This window comes from Protopterus annectens, chromosome 2.part0 (genome assembly GCF_019279795.1).
Source record: "Protopterus annectens isolate FY-2018-M chromosome 2.part0, PAN1.0, whole genome shotgun sequence".
Taxonomy (NCBI): Eukaryota; Metazoa; Chordata; order Ceratodontiformes; family Protopteridae; genus Protopterus; species Protopterus annectens.
In genome coordinates this window covers 752,344,807-752,365,680 of record NC_056728.1, presented here as the reverse complement: position 1 = coordinate 752,365,680, position 20,874 = coordinate 752,344,807, and the positions used below count along the sequence as shown (strand labels likewise).

General features: G+C 42.0%; 1 protein-coding gene across 2 annotated transcripts in view; it reads left to right on the top strand.

The window, feature by feature from the left end:
- The window catches only part of SUSD1 (sushi domain containing 1), a 1,084,671-nt gene that overhangs the window by 239,290 nt on the left and 824,507 nt on the right, over positions 1-20,874 (top strand). For both annotated transcript variants that reach the window (XM_044061072.1, XM_044061071.1), the window contains exon 4: positions 4,356-4,508. In XM_044061072.1, the coding sequence (XP_043917007.1) occupies positions 4,356-4,508 (153 nt within the window). The remainder of the gene's footprint in view (positions 1-4,355; positions 4,509-20,874) is intronic.

The following is a 20,874-nucleotide window of genomic DNA, read 5'->3' as shown; positions in this document are numbered from 1 at the left end:
GAGGAGAGGGTCCGCAGAATCAAGCCTTCAGGGAACCCTTCTCTGATAGACCATTTAAGCGCTCCTGAAGCACTGCCTGACTAGTCACCTCTGGAGGCAGTTGGGGTTGGTTCTGTCTGCACCCTACCTCCTGGTTGCTAAAGATTATATACAGAGGCTACACAATCCCATTTCTCCTTTCTCCACCAGAGAGGTCAAAGAGGCCCCCAAACATTCCACCCAGTCAGATGGAGTTCGCAGTAGCAGAAATTCTACATTTACTGCAAAAAAGAATCATCCTAGAGGTCCCGACTGCACAAAGTGGATTCAGAACTTACTTTCACTCCTTTTTAGTGCCAAAGAAAACTAGGGACCTGAAGTCCATTCTGGATGTAAGCAAGTTAAACTTGCTCATAAAGAAAGCAAAATTCCGAATGGTGACGGTTCTGCAGAAGGAATATTGGATGTGCTCTGTGGACTTAAAGTCAAAATAGACAGATGCTCCAGGAGTCATCTGCACTTCCAGCTGGGAGCCAGTTACTTTCAGTTGAGGGCTCTGCCCTTTGGACTCACCACAGCCCCCGGGTGTTTACCAAATACATGGCAGTAGTCACAGCTCACCTCAGACTGCATGGATTCAGGGCATTTCCATATCTGGACAACCACCTCTTTACTACCCAAACCAGACATCAACTACTCCAGGCCAGGGATTACTTCTTCAGTCCTGCCAATCATTTGGGGATCACTACATATCTGGCAAAGTCAAATCTTTCCCCGTGCAGACTTTAGAGTTCATTGGAGCTACCTTGGATACAGTCAGTTAAATTGCCACTCTCCCCCTCATCACATTCTAACACTGAGAGATCACTCAGATCAATGTTGAATTTAACTTCTCTACTGGCAAGGCTAATTCTTCAAGCTCTACGATCTTTGATGGCTGCCATTCCATTAGTTCCTGTTGCAAGATATTTTATGTGAGTCCTTCAGTGGACTCTGGCTGCACACTGGTCTATACTCTACCAGCCTCTGTCTGCTTCTATAAAGCTGACTCCAGTTTGTAAAATTCATCTTCAATGGTGACTTCTGTTGGATGCCCTGACACTAGGCAGACCTTTCCTTCTACCACCTCCCTTTGCCAAGGTGACCACAGATGCTTCCCAGTTGGGGTGGGGGGCATTACAAGGGAGAGATGGTCAAAGTCACATGGACAAACATAGAGACCAGATTGCATATCAGTGTTCTGGAGATGAGAGCTGTCCTCCTCATGTTGCAAGCCTTTTAGGACGTTCTCCCTCTAGGAACAATTGCAATCCACACAGACAACATGTCAGTGGTGTGATACATCAGCAAACAAGGTGGACCCCTCTGTTATCCACCGTGCAGAGAGGCCATGAGGATTTGGGAATGGGCAATGTCTTCAGACCATTTTCTACTTGTAACACACATACCGGGGAAATCCAGCATCCTGGCAGACAAGCTCAACAGGTCCATTTTGACCCCTTACAAGTGGTCCCTCAATCAATCAGTAGCGGACTTGATCTTCAGCCATTGGGGCCAACCTTGCTGTGACCTATTCGCATCCTCCCTGAACAACAAGTGCAGCAACTACTTTGCTCTGATTCCCCCCTCTAGGGGAGTCCTTAGGGGTACTCTCTTTCATTATTGGCCCCCCAGTCTTCTCTGTGCTTATCCGTCACTACCTTTGATCCCAAAATTTCTCCAGAAAGCAAAGCGTCTGAAGTCCTCGGTAATCCTCATTGCTCCCTTTTGGCCTTGTCAGATTTGGTTCTCTTTTCTCTAGTCTCACCTGAAGTATCCTTCATGGATTCTGGAACCCAAACAGGATCTCCTTTATCACCCTTTAGAGGGTTACCACACCAATCTGATGTTCCTCAAATTGACCGCTGGGTTTCTCCACTTCCAGTGATCATTCAAAGGTCCAGGCTTGCTTCCCCAGCCCGAGATATTATTTTAGCCTCTCAAAAAACAGCTACTAAAAAGTTTACGGGAGAAAATGGAAGAAGTTTATCTTCTGGGATTCCAAAGAAAACATTGACCCTTTTTTGACACCTATTTCTGATATTCTGCATTTTCTTGTGTCTCTTTTCAAAGAAGGAGCTAGTTTCTCCACCATCAAACTCCAGTTAGTGGCTATCTCTAATTTTCATTCTGGCAATGTTCTCAACTCCCCTTCAGTTTCCAAACTATGCAAGACCTTCTTGAAAGGGGTCTTCTCCTCAGGCCTCTGGTAAAGGATCCCTCTCCACCTTGGGATCTCATTGTGGTTTTGCAAAGCTTAGCTCAAAAACCCTTTGAATCAATGGGTGACTGTGACCTAAAGTATCTTTCTTGGAAAACAGTTCTTCTCATTGCCATTACCTCATCTAAGAGATTATCAGAAATTCAGGCCTTATCTTCTAAGCCTCCTTACATAATTTTCCACAAGGATAGAGTGTCCTTCTCACAAACCCTTCCTTTATGCCCAAGTTAGCTACAGAGGCCAGTCTTAACCAGACTATCCATCTACCAGTTTCTTTCTCTAATTTCTGCAACAGTGGAGAACAACTGTTGCATTCATTAGATGTTCACAGACAGTTAGGTTTTTACTTGCATAGGACTAAGTTCTTTCAAAAGTCAGATCAGTTATTTGTTTCCTTCTCTGCTAGCCGCCCAGATCAGGCAGTCACACAGGTTACTCTCACCAAGTGGATTACAGACCGTATCACCTTCATTTGTAATAAAAATGGATTACAGCTACCTCGCCCTCCTAAGGCCCATTCCACCAGGTCTCTGTCCACTTCATCTGCCTTTTCTTCCAGGGCCTCCTTAGATGATATCTGTGCTGCAGCCACTTGGTGTAAGGCTCACACATTTATATCACATTATAAATTGGATCTTGTTTCCCAGAGCAGGGCTTAATTCGGTTTGGCAGTGCTCTGGTATATCCTTCCTTGAGACCACCCAGGAGTTGCATAGCTGGGGACTCTACCCATACATGAGGAGGAACGAAAGAGACAACATCAAATTCGTTAGTTTGGTACTTATCATAACTTGGTATCTGTGTTGTCTTATTTCATTCCTCCTCACTTTCCCACCCTGCCACCCCCCTTCCTGGCATTCTAGAAGACCTGGAGAGAATTATTCTTGGAAACTGTGGTTCCTGGGTTTTTTTTAGCTCCTGGTTATGGTGAGCTCTCTCTATCTCTGTATGTGTGTGTGCATGTGTGTGTATATATATATATATATATATATATATATATATATATATATATATATATATATATATATATATATATATATATATATATATATATATATATATATATATAGGTGTGTGTCTATGTATATATATATATAGATATATATATCTATATATATATATGTGTGTGTGTGTGTGTGTGTGTGTGTATGGGTCTACATGACTGTTGAAATTGCATTTTGTCAACACTGAAAATATCGAACTCCCACTTCATTGAAGCAGTGGAACTAAGAAAATCTTCCCAGTGTAAGCAATGTGTTATGCAAGATGATGAACTTGGCCCTTTTCCCAACTGTAGCGTGATCTCGGAGTTGGTATACTTAGTTGGGGGGTGTGGGGGGCACAACCCCCTACCTGGGTGGGTATGGATGGTGCGGTTTGAGTTTTGTTTCTTTTTGGGTAAGTGGTTACGTACCCTGGGAAGATCTTTGTAGTTCCACTGCTTCAATGAACTGGGAGTTCGATAATTTGAGTGTCGACAAAGTGAGATTCGATAATATGTGATTTCGATGAAGTGAGGTAAATCCATATATATATATATATATATATATATATATATATATATATATATATATATATATTTACATTTGCTTCTTCTTTCTTTTGCTCTCTATTATCTGTGGGCAGCAAACTCGATCTGAGGAGGTTGGTTGTAGTGCAGAGCATTGGGTAGTGGGAGAACCTGGAGACTTGGCTCCTAGTCTGAAGAAATGTGGCTGAACAGGATTTGAGGATGGATCTGTAACCCATATATGTGGAGGAATGAAAGAAGACAACACAGATACCAAGTTATGGTAAGTACATAACTAATAAATTTGCGGCTGCAGTGTCTTCAAACCCATGTCACCTAGCGACTAAAGTATTAAATGTGCTTTTCGTTATCTGACAATACAATGCTGATACACCGTTGTAGAATGCACGACTGCTGTAGTTAATATACTGTTATGAACTCCATTCATTACTGAGCACATTTGTCATGCAGTTCTAAGAAGTCATCAGCTTATGCTACACTTTCCAGCTCTACAGCTAGATTTAGTCATGTGAATGCTTCACTGAAGTTGTAAAATCATAATGCCACGTATATAATGCCATATTTGAAATCTTGTTATGGTTGCAGATATAAATGAGTGCATGATCGCTGACATATGTGGGCGAGGAGGGCTTTGTAACAATCTTCCTGGAGACTATGAATGTACCTGTGAGGAAGGATATGAACCAGAAAATGGAACAGTACCATTCCATCCAGCCAAGAACCATACATCATGTAAGGGTAAGTCATGACATTACATAAATTAAAGAACTTGATCTCTGGTATGTATTATACATTTAATATGTTTCACTATATTTAACATGCTTCCCTAATTGTCTAATTTCAAGGAATGTCTTTGTTTCAATGATTGTTTTAGTTTGCTATTCCTTGAAACTTTAAATGTATGTACTGCATGCGTGAAGTTGCTTGTTTGATATGGGGACTGTTTAGTTAAGGATTTTCCTTGATAGATCCCTGACTGGGCATATCCCCCTTCTGTCAATCAGAATTCAACTTTTTTCAGCAAAATCCTGCATTTGTGAATATCCAGGTGGCCAGCTAACACATGCCATAACATAACATACCTACTGCACAAGTGTTCGCAGAGCCAGTCATTTTGATTTGCCATGCACACAGTTTGAGTCTTGAGCCTTATTAATTGATAAAAGCTTGCTTTTGCTAGATAAGTATAATAGTAAGTGCCCATGCAGCTATCAGATTAACAGCCAAGAAGTCTGCAGCATTGCCTTTACTGTCTCAGAAAAGATAATGATGTTGACAACTGACACAAGTATCAGAAAGTTAGCCTGTACACTTGCTATTAAAGGATGGAAAAGTTGTTGACCTACTATGTGAAGATGAAAGTAGCAGAGAGATCTTTATGGAATAGAGGAAGGATCCTACTTCCAATTATTGGTATAAATCAGAGCTTCAATGATGTTAAGCATTAGGAATCCAGGTTTAGACCTGAACTTCACTGATGTAAGCTCATTTTAACCATCTCCTCACACACAGGAGATATAGTGAGCTTTCACTCGACTAGTGAGGGCTTAAACTCTAACCAGCCTCTAGCCTTAGTCAAGGACCTCTAAATCTGGGGCGCATCCAAAGGTTCTTGTGCTACCCTATCTTTAGATCATAAATTGGATGCCATGGATGACAAGCCTGATCCCAGAGACTTGAGTCATCTGACCATTGATTGAGGTACTCAGGTCTCTCTTACTGTGACCAGCACCCTGGTCCATGCATGCCTCTCAGCTGCCCAGAATTTCACAGAATGTTCAGATTTTTGACTCATATTTTGATCAGTTCCTTGTAAAATATGTGGTTTTCTGGAAAATCTTTAAGGACTGCTGTCACTAAATAATGACAGACATTATGGATTTCATATTACAAATCCTTCGAAAAATAACTGCTAATGCAAAACGTATTATACTTTCAACTTTCTACATTTATAAGAGCAGTTTTTAAACTATGTCTTTATTTGCGGGCCTTTGTTATTATGTTTGGTTTTGTCACAGATTTTCTTGCTAAGAAGTTGAGAGGTATGGGTCCATACAGGCCATCATGTCCAGGTTAATCATTGTACATCTGCTCATACTGCACCATTGCTTGCATCTCAGTGTCTGGACATCAAGCAGATATTTGACATATGGTGGGAACTGGAGTCATGGGTGGTGGAGTAGCATATTTGGGATTTTGTTCTGAAGTCAGTGCAAGACATGGCACAAGTCTTTCCCCACCTTGCTCTGCCCCAGGTTAGTAGGTGTTACAGCACTGATATCCAGTCATCTGATGCGAACTATCAGTCTAACACATGCTCACTTCTACATGAGCTCATGATAAAGGTTATAGGGGCATGTTTGCTATTCCTCTCCTATGAGGATTCAGAGGACTTTGAGGCTGCTGTCTTAGAAGTTCACAAAGTTAATGAACCAACTCTCCTTCATGACTTTTACATGACCTCACCTTTGGAGGTGCCCTTAGGCTGATAAGAAACATCTTACACTGGCCTTGGACCATGTTTCCTCCCCTAGAAGCCCATTGCTGAGATTCTTGGGAATAAGCCTGAGAAGTCTTGGGATTGTCTTTCCCTGAATCCTGTTATTAGGAATTGTATCAGAGAATGCTTACTCTGTGCTGGTAATCCTAAAAAAAGCCTTATGCTGTTTAGAAGCTGAAACCTGTGTAACCAGAATCTCTCTAAGTGTACTGGCTTCCCTATTGTCCTGGTATAGGTTTTCAAAGACCACAGCATTTTGACGCTTTGCTACTAGACAAGGGGTCCTAAGGTTTGAACAGATATGGCAAGAAAGGTTACTTCTCTGCCATGTTGGGGTTTATGGCCCTCAACTATTCATTTTACTTCTCCCTGTTCCATGCTCACCTTGTGAAAAAAACTGCATGGATCAAGTTAAGGTCGGTTTACTATCATTTAACTGAAGTGGAGTTGGTCGACTCCACTTCAGACAAAAACCCAAACCTCGAATGTTGGCAGTGTCGAACTACAGATCTCACCCCTATCTCGACCCATGTTAAAACCCATCCCTAGGTCACATTAGACATGTAATTCATCAGTTTCGGAGTTCAGCTGTGTGAGTTTTCGCAGGACATCAGTCGATGATATGATCAGTCGACCAAGTTCGTTTCAATTAAATGATAGTAAACTGTAAGGTCTGTATCAGACCACACCCACAGTTCCCACTGTGGGGTGTCACATGCCCTTCTGTAATTTTGACTCTTCTTATGCTTTCATTAAGGTTGAATGCTCACTTGTGAGCCTATAGAAGGTGGCTTGACTAAGGCTGTCTTCCCTTAATGTGAAGCTCAGTATCAAATTCCTGGTTGCCCAATTTGAGGGGAAGTGTTCCTCAGCTAGCCTGAGCAAAGCCTAGTTGATGATCTACTAAGCAGTGAACAGTCCTGACTTACGTGAAAGACCTCTCTGATCCCCCATTACTTCCACTCCTTCCTCTGGTAAACCTGGCCAAACCCAAAAGAGGAAGAGTTCAATTTTGCATCAGATGAATGTCCTCAGGCAATACATAGTCATACCTTCCCAACTGCTAGTTTGGTGGCCTGGAGTAACGTATCTCCCAGAAGTTCCACTACAGTCCTGACTCTAGTTTAGCACTATCATTGGTGGTGGTGGCTCTAGGGGTCTGGCTTGGAGACAGTCACTGAAGATCACTCATATCCAGACTCATAAGTCTGCCTACTGGAAAGGACTGGAAAATCAGTCTGTCAGGTACAGAGTCTGCTTCTGAAAGATGACAGAGGTTCTGCTAGTGTTAGAGGAGGGGCTGGGGTTTTATTCCAGTTTCTTCTTAGTCACAAGGAGGATGGATGATTTTTCATCCTGTTCTGGACCTCAGCAACTTCATCCAGCACATCTAATCATTTGGCTGTAGGTGATCACCCTGGAAGGGATCACACCCTTCCTCCTGCAGTGTGCCTGCACAGTGTCACTGGATGTGATGGACACCTTTTGGCACTTCATTATGTAGAGTCCACACAGGAAACTCCTCTGGTTTGCTCTGAGTGTTGTCATTTTTGCTTTCCTCAGTGCTCAGAGTCTTCAACCAGGTGTTGGCCATGGGGATTGGAGCCTTACAGTAGAAGGGTTTCCTGGTGTTCAGTTACCTGACTGACTGGTCTCTGATTGTCTCACTGAGAGACTTCCTGGATTTAACCCTTCTTTGGCTGTTCCTATGGGTAGAGTTTCTAGAGGCAAATATAAACTTAAAGAAGTTCTGTGTGATTCCAGTTCAAAAGAAGTAATTAGTTGGGGAGGTGAAGGGTACTTTCAAATGTTGGCCATTCCTACCTTTAAAAGGGATTATGAGGTCATGCTTTTAGACATCTGGGTGAAAATACAGATCTAGGTTAAGACTCAGACTCTACTCATCTTCTGAGCTTGATGGCAACTCAATTTTCATTGTGATATTTTAATACCTAAGGATGCAGGTGTTACAGTAGATTGTAAGGTTCCAGTGATTGCAACATCACAATGTGCTTATGGACCTACTCTTAATTTTAGATCTTTGTTACCAGGTCCTAGAGTAGTTGGCAGTCTCCATCAGTCTGCTGGTGGATCTTTCCTTTCTACAGCTAAACCCACCCAAGATGTCAATGATAGCAACTTTGCTTTTGGGCTGGGGCCCAAACTAGGCTTCTACATAATCCAGGGAGCGTGATCTTCCACAGAGAGGTGGCTACACATTAATCAGTGGGAGGTCAGAATTATGTTCCTGGCTCTGAAACTTTGCAGAAATAGCTGCTTCTGTGGCATTTATTTTTCCCACTAGTCATCCAATCCATTGTGTGATATCTAGACTAGGAGTCTATTGCCTGATGCCTGAACAAGCAAGGAGGTGTAAGGTTGTACCTCCTGTGTAGAGAGGTGATACATGTCTGACATTGGACCATAGACAGGAGCATCCTTCTTAAAGTAGTTCACATCCCTGGATAGGTGAATAAAGAGAGGGATGCTCTAGGCCAGATCTGTAGTTCAGCCCTGTTTGAATCTTTAGAATCACAAAGCTAACCTTGTTATGGTATTCCAGAAGTGGTTCATTCCTGTGCTTCACCCACTTTCCACTGAAAAGAATGCTGTCCTTCCCCTTCTGCTTGGTTCAGCAGAGGAGGGGGAGATGGAGGCAGATGTGTTCTCTCTTCTTTGCATAGGAAGTTATGGTGCACATTCCCATTATTCCTTATGATTTCACATCTCATCACAAGGCTCAGGAAGAAAGACCAAAAGTCATTATTGTCTCCCCATGGTGGCTGAGAAGTGTTTATTGAGGATATTAAGGTCCATTAGTAGCTTGGTTAGCCACCGTCGTCGTAGTTGAGGATACCACCTATGGGTGGGGGACAACCAGCATTACCTCAGTGCTTAGTTCCTAATTTAAGCCTCTTCATTCTGGTGGATCTCTTGTCAGGGATCTCTGAGGTGACTGAAGTTGCTAGAAAGTCTTATTCTCAGCAGACTTATACTGAGTGAAAATGGTTCTCTGTTCGGGTGCTTAAATACAAGTCATTTTGATGCTTTTCATATACCTATATAACTTGGGCTTTAATTATTCAACATTCTATATGCACATGGCATGTGCTGTCACATCACATGATTTAATAGAGGGCAAGATTGTGACCCAGCCCTAAATAATCCTTTAAAGCAATGATGTGAAGTTGTTCTATCTCACCTTTCATTCTTACTGATGGGATTGGGTCCGAGTCGGCCAACTACAAAGTTCAAGGTCTTCAGACAGCTTGAGGCCAAGTCCCTATCCCATGATGCACCTTGAGTTACCCCAGATCTAGATTGCCGCTACAACAGATCAGAGGTTTCCTCACAGCTTGGGCCAGTATAGTTTTTTTTCTTCTATAGATATTTCCTGTATTATACAATTTTGTAGTTTAAGTTTTCTTCATATTTTTATAACACTTAAATATTATATGTTGCCTAGCTTTCTCTAGCTCTTTATAGCATTTTAAGGCCATTATTTTATTAGGCCTTTAATATCTCCCTTCCCTTTCTGGTGTGCCCTTTTGGTAGAATAGTTATAACAGAGTGTTATTAGTACTAGTAGTTAGACTTTATAGAGCCCGTTTTATTTTAGGGCTAATTACTGTTTAACATAGTGGTGTGCTAACTGAAATTTTTTCAATTCTTTAAAATTAGACTCTTTTTATCTTTATAGATCCAGTGTGTTTTAAGGGCTAATTACAGTTGAATACTTGTGTGTGTTACCTTTGATAGTTTTTTCACTTGTGTGTGTAATTTGATACTTTTATAACAAAGTTTTCTTCTGTGCATTTACACTATGGCTGATCAGGATAAGGAAAAGGAACCCAACTCTGGGTTTAAAAAATGTCCAAAGTGTGGACAAAAAATGTCTGTGACTGATAGTCACGTCAATTGCGTTTACTGTCTGGGTGCTTTGCATTTGCAAGAGAGTTGCTCCATCTGCCATTCTTTCAGTAGTTGTGTCCTACATGAAAGAAAAATAAAGCTAATTGACAGAGGACTTTTAAAATCATCCTTCCAAGAAGCTTTGGGCGACCATGACAAAACTAGTAAATCTCCAAAATCTTCTAAATCTTCCAACATTTCTTCTTCAGAGCAGAGAGCCTTGGATCCATCATCATCAAAAAAATTATCGACGTCGGCTCCACAGTCTTTGGAGTCAAGTGTCTTTTCATTTCAGAGCCAGTCCCCAGTCTTGGAACCAGTCTCTGCAGTACTAAAGTCACCGATCCTACAGTCGGTGCCACCTTCGATCCATTCTTCTCAGTCCTCGATAGGCCTATCAGATCTGGATGTGGATCATGCGGTGCAGAAGTTGTTACAGGCACTGGCGTTTGCAAAATTTTTATCGGTTCCAACCCAAGTGGTTTCGGAACAGAAGACCATTCCCCCATCTACTTCTTTTCCTCCTCTGAGCCATACCAGTCCTTCGGAGCCAGAGGAGTTGGAACTGATGATTGTGGAGCCTTTGGGGCTGGCGCCTGTTCCAGTGCCATTGGTTCCAATTACTCAGACTTCCTCCATGCCCATTGAGGAGTCTAGGAGCTGACACTCGCCGGTCGGGTCTGGAGAGGATAGTCGGACCGATCTTTTGGTTCCAACTTTGCCTGTTGGGGCTTCAGCTCAGGTAAGTTTGGCTCCTACCTCTGCATCGGAGACCACTGTTCCAGTGCCAAGGGAATCATCTGTTTCTTCAGATCCAGAGGTTCCCTCCCACCAGAGCAGGGGTGCTTTTGAGGCCACGAGGAGAGTAATGCCCCCCAGGACATCCACAACTTCAGGACCAACTACCTCTTCCCTAAAAGCTCCTGTGTGTACTTCTGCCTCACAGATCCCCTTGAAGCATAGAGACCCTGAGCCTCAGGAAGCCCCACTGGGTGGTCCCTGCTCTTCCAAGACCTCACCAGAAGCTCCCACTGATGAGATTCCCAGGAAGAGAATTTGCAAGAGGAAGCATTTAGTCTCCCTGCAGGAGTCTATCACATCTGACACCGACTTGGATAAATGAGAAGGGTCCCCACGGTCCCCCTCTGAAGATATCTCAATTGCAGATATCTTGGAAATCCTAAAGCAGAGGGGTGGCTGGAAGCCCACCAACCCTACTGAGGATGAGTCAGTCCTCCTGAAAGCTTTTGGGTCTCAGCCCTCCACCTCTTGGGTGTCTCTGCCCTTCAATGAGTTTATGGAGCTGGTCTCATGAAGGTTGTGGGAGACACCATGGAGCCTATCCCTAGGAGGCCCAATAAATTTATTACTGCCCCTCACAGTAAGACTTTTCTCACAAAGGGTGTGCCTGTTGATGTCGTGGTGGCAGCCACCAACAAGGAGATGTTGGAAACTTCTTCCTCTGTCCATCCTCCTAACAGAGACTCTAGGATCATGGATAGATATGGGAAGCGCATGTTTAGTTCAGTGACTTTTGCCATGCGTTCACTGAACTACCTCACACATTTCACAAGACTGCAAAGAGACCTCCTAAAAGAGCTTGGAGATACTCTACAGGGTATGGTAGCTGAGGGAGGTACAGACAAGTTTGTGTCCCAGCTTGCTGCCCTTAATTTCATAGTGAACTCTTCCATGCGTCTGATTTCATATGCAGCTGATGGAATGAGTAGGGCAGCAGGTACAGAAATTGCTCTTAGGAGACACTCCTGGATGTGCTTATGTTCTTTTGTGGAGCCCTTTAAGTCATCCTTTGTCAGCACCCTTTTTGATGGCTCTTCTCTTTTCGGGCCCAAAGTTAAGGAAACTCTGACCAGGTGTGAGCAGGAAGGAAAGACTTTTTCAGCCGTCGGAGTCCATTTTTCCACCCCTACTAGACCCCAGCCCAAGGAGCCTTTCTGGACACACATGGTGAACCCCATCAAGGGGCAGAGGCGGTGGAAATAATGGAAGATGCCTCCCTCACGGCAGAGGGGGTCTGCAAAATCAGGGTGACAGAGACCAGTTCTTTGGGAAACCCTATCAGCGCTCCTGAAAGGAGGCCCGACTGTCCTACTCTGGAGGCAGATGGGGATTGTTTATCTTTATATCCAGACACATGGCTCAAAATACCAAACGACAAATGGGTACAAAGCATAATATCCTGAGGATATTTTATTCCCTTTGCCACTCCACCCCCCTTGATAACAGAAATGCTGGACATTCCACCCAGTTGCAGGGAACAAGCAACACTAAGGTCCAAAGGTTGCTACAACAAAGAGTCATCCAACCGGTCCCAGTAGACCAGATAGGATCCGGAACTTACTCAAGATTCTTTCTAGTTCCAAAAAAGACAGAGGACCGGACCTCAACAGACTAAACAGATCTGTCAAGAAGGAGAAGTTCCGGATGGTCACGCTACAGTCAATACTTCCCTTTTTAGAGAAAGACAATTGGATTTGCTCAATAGATCTCCAGGATGCGTACTACCACATAAAAATGGCCAGAACATCCAGGGATCATCTGCGCTTCTGGCTGGGAGCCAATCACTACCAGTTTTGAGCCCTGCCCTTTGGTCTCACTATAGCCCCCAGAGTGTTGACCAAAATGTATGGCAGTGGTCACGGCTCACCTGAGGTGTTTGGGATTCCAGGTGTTTCCGTACCTAGATGATTGGCTCATCAGCACCACCACTAGGCATCAACTTATACAAACCAGGGACACCACACTTACTCTTTGCAATCAACTAGGGATCACCATAAACTCAGAAAAATCTGTCTTGTCGCCATCACAACATATCGTCTTTATTGGAGCAGATTTGGACACCACCACTTTAAAACCTCCTTTTGAAAGGATATCAGTACTTCGTCAGCAAATTCTGAATGTCATTTCCAGAGACAAGGTGCCAGCCTCAGAAGTCCTAAAATTGTTGGGTATGATGGCAGCTGCAATATTAGCAATTCCATTGGGTCATATGCCATGCGGATTCTACAATAGCTTCTGTTCATGCAGTGGTCTTATCAGGAGCTCCCAATGTCACATCTCATTATTCTAACAAACACATGCAAAAAGGATCTTCGTTGGTGGCTGACCTCTCTTTAAGTAACAATAGAGCGTCCTTTTATCCTACCCTCTCCATCGGTTACTGTGACCACGGACACTTCTCTGATTGGGTGGGGGGGTGGGGGGGCTTTTTTAGGGAAGAACAGCCCAAGGCACATGGTCAGAACAAGAGACACATCTGCATATCAATGTCCTGGAGATGAGAGCAGTACTCTTGGCATTGCAGTACTTTCAGTACTCTTTCTCTCTGGGAACAATTGCGATTCAGATGGACAACATGTCGGTGGTCTGGTATATAAACAAACAAGGAGGAACCAGGTCCTATCCCCTTTGTCAAGAGGTCCTAATTGTATGGCAGTGGGCTACATCCACCCAGTGCTTTCTGATAGCAATGCACATCCCGGGGAAATCTAACGTGATTTCCAAACAAACTGAGCAGGGCAGTTTTGTTGCCTCATGAGTGGTCCCTCAAAAAAGAAATAGCGGAAAATATATTCTGCAAATGGGGCCAGCCTTGCTGCCATCTCTTTGCATCCCCCATGAACACAAAATGCAGAAGCCACTTTGCCCTGATTCCCCCTCCGGGAGATTCCCCAAGGGATGCACTCATACACGATTGGCCTCCGGGTCTCCTTTATGCATTTCCACCAATTCCCCTGATACCCAAATTATTACAGAAACCCAAAGCCCTGTGAAGGACCATCATTCTAATAGCCCCTTAATGGCCTCTTCATCCCTCCCTTCAGTCTCTAAAATTGACAGCTTGGCTGCTCCAATTCCCAACATAGTCAGGTTCCATAACCTCTCAAATGAAATGCAACATATCTTAATATTGTCTCATAAATCCTCTACTAGGAAGTTGTACCTCAGCAAATGGAAGAGATTTTCCATATAGGCTTCTCAGAATAACATTGACCCTTACCTAGCCTCTATTTCCTCTATATTAGAATCTTTGACTATGCTTTTCAACAAAAGAGTGGCGGCAGCTACAATTCATGTGCAGCTTGCTGCCATCTCTAATTTTCATCTTGGTACTGAAGGCTTTAACATAATGTCACACAAGCTATCCAAAGCTTTTCTCAAAGGGATTTTCCACCTTAGCCCACCAGTTAAATCCCCTTATATCCCCTGGAACTTAAATTTTATGCTCTCACACATTATTCTCCCACCGTTTGAGCCAGCTTCTTCATGCAATTTGAAATTTTTGTCTTGGAAGACTGTCTTTTTAGTAGACATCATGTCTGCTCGAAGAGTCTCAGAACTACAAGCCTTGTCCATAAAACCTCCGTATTTGGTTTTTCATGCTGACAGAGTTTCACTGCGAACAAATCCTTCATTCTTACCTAAAGTTTGTACTGAAGCTAACCTTAACCAAACTATAGATTTACCAGTTTTTCCCTAAACACACCAACAATTTGGAGTATATGCTGCACAAACTTGATGTTCACAGACAACTCAGATTTTACCTAGATAGAACCAAAGAATTCAGAAGATCTGAACAACTTTTTGTTTCCTTTTCAGATTCTAGAAAAGGTATGCCTGTGGCAAAAACAATTCATCAAAATGGTTATCTGATTGCATCACTTTCACTTACTCAGCTGCCAATTTATCTCTACAATACAAAATTAAGGCTCATTCAACCAGAGCTTTGTCCATATCTTCTGCATTTTCAGCTAGGCTACCAATAGACAATATTTGTGCAGCAGCCACTTGGTCAAAGCCTCATACCTTTATCACTCATTACAAAGTTGATAGGACCTCCAGGGACAGGGCCTCCTTTGGTTCTACTGTACTGAGAAACATACTCCTGTGAGTCACCCGAAAAAGATGGTGCTTGGGATGCTACCCATCTGTAAGAATGAATGGCGAGATAGAACAACTTCACATAAAGAAGTTATGTACTCACCATAACGTTCCATGTGAGTTGTTCATCTCACCTTCATTCTTACTTTCCACCTTCCGACCCCCTCCAGGTTTTTTCGAGGACGGAGATTCATGTTTTATTATGGTGGCTTTATCTTTCCTATGGTTTTTACCTTAAAAAAGTGACAGAATGGCATATGGTATTATTAGAGGCAGCAAACAAGATCTGAGGTAACTCACGGTGCATCATGGGATAGGGACTTGCCTCGAGCTGTCTGAAGACCTCGAGCTTTGTAGTTAGCCAACTTGAAGCTAAGAGCTCACATAGAACATTATGGTGAGTACATAACTTCTTTTTTTATCTCTGCCCTTCGTTAAGCTGTCACAAACACCCATGGAACTTGAACTTCATGGTAGATTCATCTGTCTGCCATTTCAACCTGATAACTTATTTGCATTCAGTTACTTGAAAACCATTCTTTTTAGTGGTTACTACCTTTGTGTAGTGCATCTCAAAGCTTCAAGTCTCTTTTTGTTCAGGGAACCCAAACTAATCTTTCACAAGAATAAGGCGTCACTCAGAATGAAGCCTCACTTTTTTCCTATTAGTGGTTTTGGAGTTTCCCCCAGTTTTCTTGGTGTTGGCAGATACCATGGGAAGAGAGGGTCCTTCACTCTGTGAAGGTATATTGTCTGGCTTTGTATTACGAGGGTACATGAGTGAAGGAGAAAGGACCTGTTGTTTTTCTCCTTTGCTTCTGGGAGACAAGGGATTAAAAATCATAGGCAGACACTTTCCAGCCTCATCATCTTTTGCTACCATTTGAACAACTATCCAGTGGCAAAAGTTGTACTCAAAGTCTTATTCAGGAGAGGAGTTGGTGCCTCAGCACTTTTTTCAAGAACGCCTCTTGCAGACATTTATGCTGTAGCTGCTTGATCCTCTGTGTATACCTTCACCAAGGACTATAACTGTGACTCAAGGATTCAGGCCACGTTTTGGGAAGTCAAGTACTTCAGGATATATCCATATGAGTTCTGGTCGTGTGAAGTCCTCCAGGTCCTTCTATTTTGCTGGTATTGCTTAGGATTCAACTCAAGCAAGGACCCATCAAGAGAGTCTTTAACATTAGATGCAACAGATATGTACTCACAGTATATGTTGATTGACATGCTGCAAAGCAGTACACATGTCTGCCATCTTCTTTCTCATACTGACTTTTCAAGAGTTCATTAGTTAGTGATAATGTTACATATAATGCAACTCCTTAGAATCTTTAAGCAGTCCATGCTTATCTGCCATTAACAATTTAATTTTTAGTACCGATATAAGCACATTCGTCCTGATTTGGAATGATTTCACAATGAACCAGAAAACTAAGGGAAACATGGTGTGTTGTTGATAAGATATCTGTCTCAAAGCTTCAGAATCTGGGGTTCAGTTCTGATTTCTGACAAGGGTGTGGAGCTTTTCATGTTTACCCCACTTCTGCATAGGTTTTCTCATGCTGCTTTTGTTTCTCCACACCTTCTCAAAATATACACTACACATGCACACACACACACACACACACACACACACACACACACACACACACACACACACACACACACACACACTCGTATGTGCGCGTATTTGTTTATGGGTCATAGCTGAAAAGGATACAAAAAGGATTAGCTCACCTTGTAAACAAATAAATAAATAAAAAGAATTTGAAAGTAGTCAGAAGAAAAATACAGTAAAGATATTTTGTTTTATCATCACAGCTGATCCACAAGGACCCTGTTGAGACACAGACCAGGTTTACAGTACGATATAGAAGAATAATATATGCACATCGCCTTCACATACAGTTTTAGTATTCATAAAATCATAAGGTTCTAGCTCTGTGGCATAGCGGGATGGAGTCCTTAGTGTAACCCAGATGACCTGAGATTGCTGAACAGCTTGGTTTCTGGAGAAGTTGGGGAGGGTAGCAGATAGCAGCATTTTGCCAGCTTGCTAAGTCTGGGAGGGAATGAGGGGAGGTATTTCTGCCTGCTATTTGGCACTCCAGCAATGAATGGGGAGAGCCATGATTTCAATACAGATTGCTGTTAAAAATCGGCATTATGTGGCATGGCTGGAGCTACCTGACAATACATGTGTTGATGCAAGTGGGATCATCTGCTCTGCTCACAAAAAAGTCTTCCTAATACTCAACAAGAGAATACGATGTTCCTGCTTCTGGAGGCTCTGTTCAACATTTCCCCGTTCCCTTCCCAACCCATATAGCCAAGGCAGTCCCAGCCATGGGGGTAGTACCAGTAACACAAAGATTTGGAGTAATTGGAGCAAAAAGTGGCAGAATTTCAGCTGGAAAGTACACAAGCTGTATGCACATTGATAGTTACATTTTAAACATGTAACATAGCAATGTATTCTAATATAGTTACACATGAGAGCAAAAAAATTTATTTTTATACATTATTATAGTAGCAGATTTAGAAAAGTTGTAATGTAATCAGAATCCATGGTGCATTCTTATGTCACAGAGGATATTTATGAGTTAGTATTATTAACAAAATCTACTACTAATTAAGATGGGGTCTGGGTGACTGCTTTGTGAAGTCTGTGATTAGGGAAGATAGTGCCATCTGTGCCAGAGAGAGAGAGTAGGGTAGTGCATATGTAACATATGCCAGCATAACTAGCTGGAGTTTTGTAAAGAATTATATGTCATTTGAATATCAAACTGATTTGTACAGATGCTTGTGTTAAAAATGTATTTGCAAAGTTGCTTGTGTTAAAAAAACATATCAACATTGGGTCCTCCTGGACAGAAAAGAAATATACATGTATGTCAGACTGTATTGTTGATAACTGTTGAAGTATATATATTTTAACAGAGGATACTGAAAGGGAAGGGGTTAAGCTCAGCCCAGATAACCTTAAGAATATTAGTGTGAAATTAAATGACTTGGTTTAAGCCATAACGATTCTATCTCACAGGTCTGAATGCAGCTAGAAATGCAATGCCTATGAAAAGCCTTTCTTCAAGAAGGGTAGAAGTGTTGGAATTGGTTTACAGCTTCCAGATGTTATATTAAACCTTAGCAACGTTCTCTGTGTGTATTGTGACACATCTGTGCCAAATCCTGGCTCATATGCTAGTGAGAGGGCAGTGTGGGAACCACAGAGTCAGGTGACCAGATGTGATGTCATTCAACAGCCAGCACTGAAATTGTATTTAGATACTAGTGAGAGATGTGATAGAAGCACTCAGCACTCTGTTTTTGGAACTTGACAACAAAGACACTCATCCACTTCATCTTGCCTTGCTTTAGTAAGTTACTTAACTAGGGAACAGCAATTCTTCAGTGAGTTAGAAAATATAGTGAGATTAGTTAAATACTTTTTTATGTATCTGTCTGAATCTTACCATCTGTGTTGTTGTTATATTTCCTGTGATTTGAAACTCTGGTGTTTATTGTGAGTAGATATTCAGCATTGTCATATGTATTTTTTATTAAATATATGTAAACCTTTTATTGTGGCTGGTCTTTTAGAAAATATTTTAACCTTTGAGAGCACTTCCATTTATTTAGTGGAATTGTGGCTTCATGTTCCTGAAAGTCTTGTTGCTTGGAAATGCTACCATTTTTATAAGTATTAATTTTACTAAGTATAATTGGGTACCCAGGTAAGATCCTTAGAGTAGCTGGGTTTAGGGTGTTCTGGTGACAGTATCTACCTTATAGTCTAGGTAGAGGTGGCATAGCAGGTAAATCTGTGCCAGGCATTCTCAGGGGTGTGTGTGTGTGTGTGTGTGTGTGTGTGTGTGTGTGTGTGTGTGTGTGTGTGTGTGTGTGTGTGTGTGTGTGTGTGTGTGTGTGTGTGTCTTTGTGTGTGAAAATCAAATGTGAAAGACTGTGTGTGTCAGGTACTTGGAATAGGGACATAGAGCACTGATTTTACACAGATGGTGGTGGAGGACTTGGCTTGGAACATGCAGCTGAGGACTCAACTCTGAGATGGTCAGTATGGAGTCTTATTTAGGGCCTGGAGAGGAAGTCCGCAAGACTGGAGTGTGCATTCTCTGTGTGCTCTTAAGGGAAATTGTGCTCGGTGCAGAGAGCTGCATCTGAAAATACTGTGTGTGTCTGTTTTTCTCTTAAAGTGAACGTTCCCCACCAGTGTCAGTGGTGAGGATTGATGCTCCTTGATCACTGGCCCAGAGGAGGAATGTTGCAAAGTCACTAATGCTAACGTATAAGCTATTACAGTGCTGTAAGGGTTTGGTATATTATTATAGATTAAAGATAAATGCTATTAAAGAGTATTAAAAAGGTGCTTAGAAACTGTATCCTGAAGGTATTTAATAAGGCAGTTTCTGAATGGTTGATGTCTACAAAAGCTTCATATATCTTTGAAATGTACAAGACATGTAACTAGTGATACCAGAAGAAATGCCTTGATTTCCTTGTTATTGTTATTTTTAGGTCTGGAGTGTTTTTTATTATACAGTTTGGAAATTATGTGTATCTATCTGTCTATATTTGGACATTAATTTTTCAGGAAGGTGAGCCTTCCTGCACCTCTAAATTTGTATATTTTAACTACATGGTCATACAACCTTGGGGAAAGGAGAAACTCCCCAAAACAGTGTACAGTGATCAAAGCTATCACATATTTTAATCTAACAAAAGCAAGAAGGTGATTTCCAAGGTAACTGCAAATCAAGGAAATACAAGACATCCCCACAGAGGATGAATATTACGCAATTTAGTGTCTAGCCGTGGGACAACCAGTGCACATCTCTGATGGCATATAAAGGATGATGGAATAGACAGCATATGAGTGATATATAAAATGCCAGTCTGGAATGTATACAGAAGCATGCAGTCAGGAATCTGGGAACCTATTTCAATAACTCAGTGTCCGTTGATCACCACATATCCCCAATTACAATGAAGTCCTTTTTCATCCAAAACCTTATATCTAAAGGAATGGCATCCATGTCCAGGGATGTAATCATTTCACTGTACTTGGCTCTCATCAGGCTGATCATTGAATATAATGCCCCATTTGGTATGTATCTGTCCAAAGACTTGACACAACCGGACTAACCACAATGCTTTATCACAAAAAAGGGCCTTAATCACAAAAACTATGCAGATCATCTAAAAGCCTTGTCCCTCTTCTTAGTATCATATAGGCTACTAACAGGTAAGTAACCTCTGTATTGCGTTTAGAGTCTCAAGAAGCCTTATCCTTTCAGATCTATTACACATTCATAAGTTCAATGGTAGCATGCACACCTACTCAAGGGATCCCATTCTCTTTTGCAACATAAATAGATCATGTTGAAGGGATAGGTATGTATCACAAAGAATACCTCTTCTGTGGAACTGTCATATTGTGAAGTATTTTTCTTACTCTATTCAAATGTAATTTGGATGACTAGATGGGAAATAAGTAAGTGTCCCAACATATCCTTGTTCTGCCAGCCTTTGGGTGATTGTTACACAAATTATAAAGGTTAAAAACTACCATGGGGATGTAAGGCTAGGCTTCCTAAGATCCTCACAGATCAATAACCTATTAAGTACCTATGAACCTATGAACAGATGGTGTTTAACGTAATGTTACACTGTTTCTGGATATGTGCTGAGAACAGCACTATTAGTGCATGTTTTTGTTTCAGTGTTAGATGTGGATACAAGGGCATAAAGGTCTATATCTACCAC